Source organism: Sinocyclocheilus rhinocerous, unplaced genomic scaffold (genome assembly GCF_001515625.1).
Source record: "Sinocyclocheilus rhinocerous isolate Xijiao unplaced genomic scaffold, SAMN03320098_v1.1 scaffold1728, whole genome shotgun sequence".
In the NCBI taxonomy this organism is placed as follows: domain Eukaryota; kingdom Metazoa; phylum Chordata; class Actinopteri; order Cypriniformes; family Cyprinidae; genus Sinocyclocheilus; species Sinocyclocheilus rhinocerous.
Genome location: NW_015630992.1, coordinates 63,172 through 70,313, shown reverse-complemented (window position 1 = coordinate 70,313; position 7,142 = coordinate 63,172). Strand labels below are relative to the sequence as shown.

At 33.6% G+C, this 7,142-nt stretch overlaps 1 protein-coding gene across 1 annotated transcript in view; it reads right to left on the bottom strand.

The window, feature by feature from the left end:
* Window positions 1-417: 417 nt before the first annotated feature.
* Window positions 418-7,142, bottom strand: part of LOC107740923 (uncharacterized) — a 10,602-nt gene continuing 3,877 nt past the window's right edge. The window contains exons 2-4 of the mRNA XM_016553477.1: window positions 3,448-3,499; window positions 1,517-2,205; window positions 418-641 (exon numbers count right to left, since the gene is read on the bottom strand). Of these exons, the coding sequence (XP_016408963.1) occupies window positions 562-641; window positions 1,517-2,205; window positions 3,448-3,467 (789 nt within the window). The 5' untranslated portion in view covers window positions 3,468-3,499 and the 3' untranslated portion in view covers window positions 418-561. The remainder of the gene's footprint in view (window positions 642-1,516; window positions 2,206-3,447; window positions 3,500-7,142) is intronic.

The window sequence follows — 7,142 nt, the reverse complement described above, 5'->3', positions numbered from 1 at the left end:
AATATTTATAATATTTATAAAATATAAAATATATTTATATTTATTATTCATTTATTATTATTATTAGAATCTATATAATCTATATAATTATCTATTTATCAAGTAATTATTAAACAAATACTATAAACACTAAAACAATACACACGCATGACTAAATTTATATTAAAATATTTATAAAAATAAAATCTCCGTTTAATGTTTGAAAGCAAAGAAAAAACAACATAAATATTAGTTTTGTAAATGTACTGTTCTTATAATAATAATAAGAAAAAAATTCTTTCTGGTCTGATTTTAATGAAATAATGCACGCACACACGCGTATATGGTAACACTTTATTTTAAAGTGCCCCTATTATGGGTTATGAAAGGTTCATATTTTGGTTTTGGGAGTCACCAACAACAGGTTGACATGTGTTTTGGAATATTTTCTTTAAAGTTACGTAATATTGTTCTCTTTTGGCTTGAAAATGTGCAAATGTAAAGTCTGATACTGGCACACACGCTGTGTTTGAATGCATACTACACATTACAATCCGCAGTGTTTGGTGATGAGATCTGCTGTCAGAGAAAGCCGTGTTCATCCAGTCCTTTCACTGAAACGGCATTCCACTTAGCAGTGGGTTTATTACTGGAGGCGTGACCTGAAAAACAAACATGTAAATGAATGTTAACTTAATAATTAATAATAATTTTAATAATAATAATTTATGCATTTAGCAGACGCTTTTATCCAAAGCGGCTTACAGTGCATTCAGGCTGCATTCATTTTTTACCAGTATCTAAAATGTATAGCCTGAATGGTAGTAACTTAAAATGTTAATAACTTAACATTAGAACTGTATTATCAGACTACTGAAATTATAATAACATCTTATTAATCTGAATAATTAATACAAATAATAGTAATCCTAGAAATGATCAAGTTCTAAAAAAAAATAGACATATAAATAATGAAGATAAATAGCAACATAGTAGTAGGCAGTACAAGAAAAATGTATATCACAATATTCCCAATTTTGGTCAATAATGCAAAACATGACATTATTTTTTATAGAGGAAAAAAGTATATAAATATATAAACACACACACAAACAATATATGATTTTCAAAAATCCATAATAGGGGCAACTTTAAGGTCCAATTCTCACTATTAACTAGTTGCTTATTAGCATGCAAATTACTAGCATATCGGCTGTTTATTAGTACTTATAAAGCACATATTCTTGCTTTATTCTGCATGACCATATTCTAGATTACTTAATCCGACTCCATACCTAAATTTAACAACTACCTTACTAACTATTAATACGCAGCAATTTTGGAGTTTGTTCAGGGAAAACTTTTAGTTAATAGTGAATATGTGTTCCCTAATCTAAAGTGTTACCATATATATATATATGGTATATATGGTATATATATATATTTCTACACCCCCAACTATGAATGAAACAATTCTAGTTTATCATATTAATTGCTACATTAAGAAAGATGTGTCTGTATTAGAGCCTGATGTTACCTGGCAGCGCTGTGGCTCTGGGGTGCTGTGGGGCCTGTGTTTCTGCAGGAGCCGGGGACAGTCTTTCCCCGTAATCACTTTCACCAGACGAGGTGTGATCTCCGGCTCTAGAGTCTGCCCTTACATACAGAGCAGGTCTCTTTTTATGGTACTTGGCACGGTACGTGTCCGTCATGCAGCCGTCCACGGAGAAGTAGGTGCTGGGGATGACAGCAGAGCCGGCCGCAGGTTTGGGAAAGCTGGAGAACTTCTCCACACCCTCACTCGCTGACAGATCGTTCCTGTCCTGATCAGAGGAGCCAGACTTGGAGCTCGTGTCCGAGTTTTCCAGCCACTTCTGCAGGACGGTTTGGGACAGAGCCGAGCTGTTTCGAGGAAGACGCTGAGGACTGGGAGGACGGGGATCTCGTCGCCGGTTCTCTGAACTCAGACCGTGTGGTTTGGGAGGCACTGGCGGAGCTGCGGTGTGAGACAGAGTCCGAGAGGGAACCTGAGGAGGAACGTCAGCACGTGAGGAGGAATCCTCCAGCTCGGAAAAGGGACCGGCAAGATCGTCGGAGCTGTTCCACTCTGAACTGCTGGTTTTGGTGAAATAAGGAGAGATGGGGTTCCCGTTTACCACATGAGCTCGTTCTACCTCAGGCTTTTCCATCCTCTCCTTAACAGGGTTGTATCGAAAAGCTTGTCTTCTGCAGGAGGAAACACACAGAGACTTGTAATATCTACCTCATACTGGGGCCCATATGACCTTAAAAAAAAAAGAAAAAAAGAAGTGCACTTAAGAGTATTGAATGTGCACTTGTAGTCATACAAGAATATATATATATATATATGTACACTACCAGTCAAAAGTTTGGAATCAGTAAGACTTGTAGAGTAATGATGCTGAAAATTCAGCTTTGCATCACAAGAATAAATGGCATTTTAATGTATATTAAAATAGAAAAACATAATTTTACATCATAATAATATTTCACCATATTATATTTTTTTCCTGTATTTTTTATCAAATAAATGCAGTCTTTATGAGCATAAGAAACTCCTGTAAAAAACATTAAAAATCGTTCTGATCCCAAACTTTTGACCGGTAGTGTAAATATAAACAGTACTTGCAAACAATATAATATTAATGAAATAAAAGGCCACTTAAGTACACTTAAAGTGCATTTTGGAAGTTTTACTTTAACGTGCATTGCAAATCATTGTAATCTGATAATTTTGTCATTTTTATATATATTAAAAGAAACAATTTGAACTGTAGTATGTTATTTGATATTTTAAATTATTTATTTTTATTTATTTTAAATGTACAAAATTGCAACTTCATTACAAATATATTTAAACATGACATACAAGTTTCAATAGAAATGACATTAAAGTATATTTCAGTTGATCATAAATGCTGGTCAGTACATTCGACGGTACACTTTAACCATATTTCAAAGACAATAGAAGTAATTATGAAATTACATATAAGGATGATGTACTTAACTGAGGGAAAACCACTGAAATTCAGCTAATTGCATTTAATATAAATTTAAACTATAATACATTTTCATTTCCAATCAACATTTTGTGTCTGAAAACATTACATTCAGTTTGAACTTACTGTAAGTTATTATTACTATTTTAATTACTATTATTTCCATATTACATCCCGAATTGTATTTCTTATAAGAGACTACAATAAAACTGTATCAAAGTATTTATGACCTGAGCTACAAAATGTAATCGAACACTTACTTGACATTTAAAAATGTAATATAACTTTTTTTTTGGTTGTATAATTATAAGTGAGGCTTAAATGCCCAAATGCATTTTCAGTCCTCTCTATTTATGGTTTTATACATCTGAATATTTCTGCATAAGGAAAGTACACATAAACTGCACAGGAAACAAGTCTCATGCATTCATATTTTCTGATAACGTACCTCGGAATAACAGGACTCATGGAATGATCGTTTGCTTTCTTTTGGTGTTCACCTATAAAATAAATGATTACAAATATTTATCTTTAATATACAGTTGCATGCATTCTTTAATGTATAGGTTTTATGAATCAAAGACACATTTCAAATATTTCTGCACTGAAAAACTGTGTGAAAGACAGAAAGACTGAGGCTGATTTCTGGCCGATATGTGACTGCGGGCGAGTGAGTGCAGTGTTATGTAAAGGCTCGGGGCTGGGGTATTGTCTGGGTCTCAGTGGGGTCTCTGGTGGGCAGCGCTCAGCAGGCGGCTCTCGGCTCGTCTAAAGCACAAGGGGCCCAGACTGGGCCATCCGGTTCATACCAGCTTCTCTGCGCTCCCGATGGCTTGTTAACAATGAGCTCGAGGGGTAAACGCGATCATAAAAGTGGCCATGTCCTGCCAAGCGGGCAGTGAGTCTGAGAAAACAGCAGAGCTTTCAATGTGTTGCTGTAGAGACCAAACCTTTAAATCTGAAGAGCTGTCACAGGTGGACTGTGGGATGTATGGCTACACAGATGCATGCTGGGAACACATTCACATGCACCGGCGCACAAAATAACAGGGAAGACAGCACTGCTGTGCAAAAACCTCACAACATCACCCTTTATTAGTGCGTTTTTCCAGTGACAAAATAGCTGCTTATTAAAGGAAATAAAAAAAAATTTAATTTGTGGATTATATAAATCTATCTATAAGATCCACTATAATGCTAGTACACTCCTAAAAGTTAACTAAATAATTTTAGCATTAAAAAAACAAACAAACAAAACCTTCTCTTCTAAACTAAAAACAAACAAACAAAACATTCTCTTCTAAACTAAAAACAAACAAACAAAACATTCTCTTCTAAACTAAAAACAAACAAACAAACAAAAACACTGATAACATCATCTACTGCTCACAGATGTACATAAACATAAATGTTTGTTTAATGCTTTCTCTCTTCATTAAAATGAATGGGTCTTCTCTCACTATTACTAAGTTAACATTATTATATTAAATAAATATCTATTATATATATATATATATAAATAAACATCTAAAATAGTACTATTAATAATAATAATAATAAAGATATACATTTTAATGAGATACACATTTAATTTTATGTATATTTAATTTTATATTTCCCACTCCGAATTCCTTTTTATTTTGAATATATGTTAAAAAATGTTCATCACATCATTCCATGGCGGTCTATAAGGATGGGATCTAATAAAAAGTGAAACACTAGAGGGCGCTAGAGATGAACACTTCACTTTACCGGGTAGACAAGTCACTCGTGAGGATTTCAGATTTGTTTTGCTGTAAAAGTTCAGTGAGCCATACTTTGATTGCAACTTTAACAACACTACAAAACAACAACAACAACAACAACAACAACTGGACCAATACATGTCCATTTACAAGGGGCGGGGCTGCTTGATATGTCCCGCCCTCTCTTCCTGTTTCAGTTAAAATGACGTCAACACATAGAGTAACGCTGCGTGTTTCTAAGCATTTCAGGGGACCTTTAAATAATGCACACTTTTAATGTAAAACAGGCATCATAATAACCAGAATACAACAGGAAAGAAAACTGAACTCCTTAATTAGTCCTACACTTCCTTGGCATCATGGGATCGTCGGTTCATCTTTGCCCCGGCCCTGATGTCAAGCCCCCTGAGACTCAGCCAGCTCTCTGTGTGTGTGTGTGTTTGTGTGTGTGTGTGTGATGCATCCCCCCCCCTCAGCGCATTAACAGCTAAATCCCTTTGGCTAGCATGCAATTATGAGAGGATTGGACTTTAGACCCCATTTTCTGGTTTTTCAAGCCTGTCGTGTTTAAGCTGCTAAGCCTCATGAGAAGAACCTCCATTTGATGGCCATGACTTACAATGTTGGAGTAACGTTATTACAATGCTGATAAAAAACAACAACAACATAAAACACTGGCGAAGTCAAAGGAAACCACTACTACTATGATATTCTGGGCCCAAGATACGAGGACCCTAGATTTCTATTTAATCTTCCACCAAGCAGAACAGTAACATCATCTCTTTTTATAAAGCTGCGTGATTTGAGATATCATTCATGTCTACAAGCAGTATGAGATGATTATATAAGTATTAAGTGTTAGAGGTTTATTCAAATTCCTAAGTCAAAGTACGAGTGATTCTTACCCTTAATAAACACTATTAATAAAGGACAGCTCTCTAATGGTCAGATTAGATTTGACTTAAACAAACAAACAAACAAACAAAAAACCTTATCATAACCTATGTGTAATATTCTGGTTGGAAAAATAATTTTTTTTAATGAAAAACAGCTGGTGCCAGTTTTATTTTAGTATTATTTATATAATATATATTATAATATTTATTATATGTTGAATTAGCTTTTATTTTAATATAATTATCAGAAAAATTTATATTATCAGAACTGAACCTAAAACTAAAACCATTAAAAAAAATCATTACTTGAAATAAAATAGGTGTTAACTGAAAATAAATAAATAAATAAAATAAATAAATAAATAAGCATATAATATAAATAAGCAAATAATAATTCTTATTTTAACTAACTAAAATAAAATTTAATAAAAAAAACTATATAGACATATTTTAAAAAGTAAAACCTATTAAAATGACAAAAATACACACAACTAAATTACTAAAACTTTAACTAAAATTAAAACCTAATTTATTAATAAAAATATTAATAAAAACTATATAAGTAACTAGTTTCTAGTTTCATTTTAGTTTAAGATTTAGTATATTTGTTGTGCTTTTATAATTTTTAAAAATATATTTTAATTGTATATTTTTTATTTCCGCTCCAAGGCACCATTCCTCATTTTCATTCAAGTTTTTCATAATTTACATTATATTTTTTCAGCTTCATTTCAATCATGAAAATTAACTTTTTAATACAGTAGTTTTAGTTATCAATAACAACACACAAAAAATGCACATTTAAAAATAAAAATTAGAACATCACCAGCTGGTGCAATAAAATCTTTTTTTCCCTCCAGTTTTTATTTTAAAAGCACTGCCTGACTCATAATCATAATTTAAAAGCATTACCTGATTCACAATTATTCAATTAATATTCATGTTCCCTAAATCCCTAAACGACACATCCTTACACGTGAAGAAATGAGCTCATAGACGGCTGTCACATGTGCAGATGGACTTGAAGATGGACTGATCCGAAGATGAGGCAGCGATCAGACTGACGGCTCGGGAGTGTACATCAACACTCGACATCTGAGCCAACATGAGATCACTGCCAGCTCAGCAGAGAGCGACACACACCTGCTCTCTACACGCCACTGAACGAAGCAAGCCCAAAACAATTCAGCTGCACAATCAGATGAGCTTGAAGGCACAGCTTGGTACATACGCTATCATTCAGATGACAATAAGGAGTGCGCAATTGATGTATTACAGGCAATTACTTGCCAAGTAATACATGCAGATGTATACATATGCATAGATATGCATCACATCAGACAAGACTGAACTGGATCTGTCGACCTGCCGAAAATAGTTACTGATGTCCAAGAATAAATATTTTCCACAGTGCAACAGGAGCTCTCTTAAATGCAACTTAGAGAATATCTCTTCATGCTTTTAATGTGCAAACATCAAAATAAATGGACTGGGCCATTTAT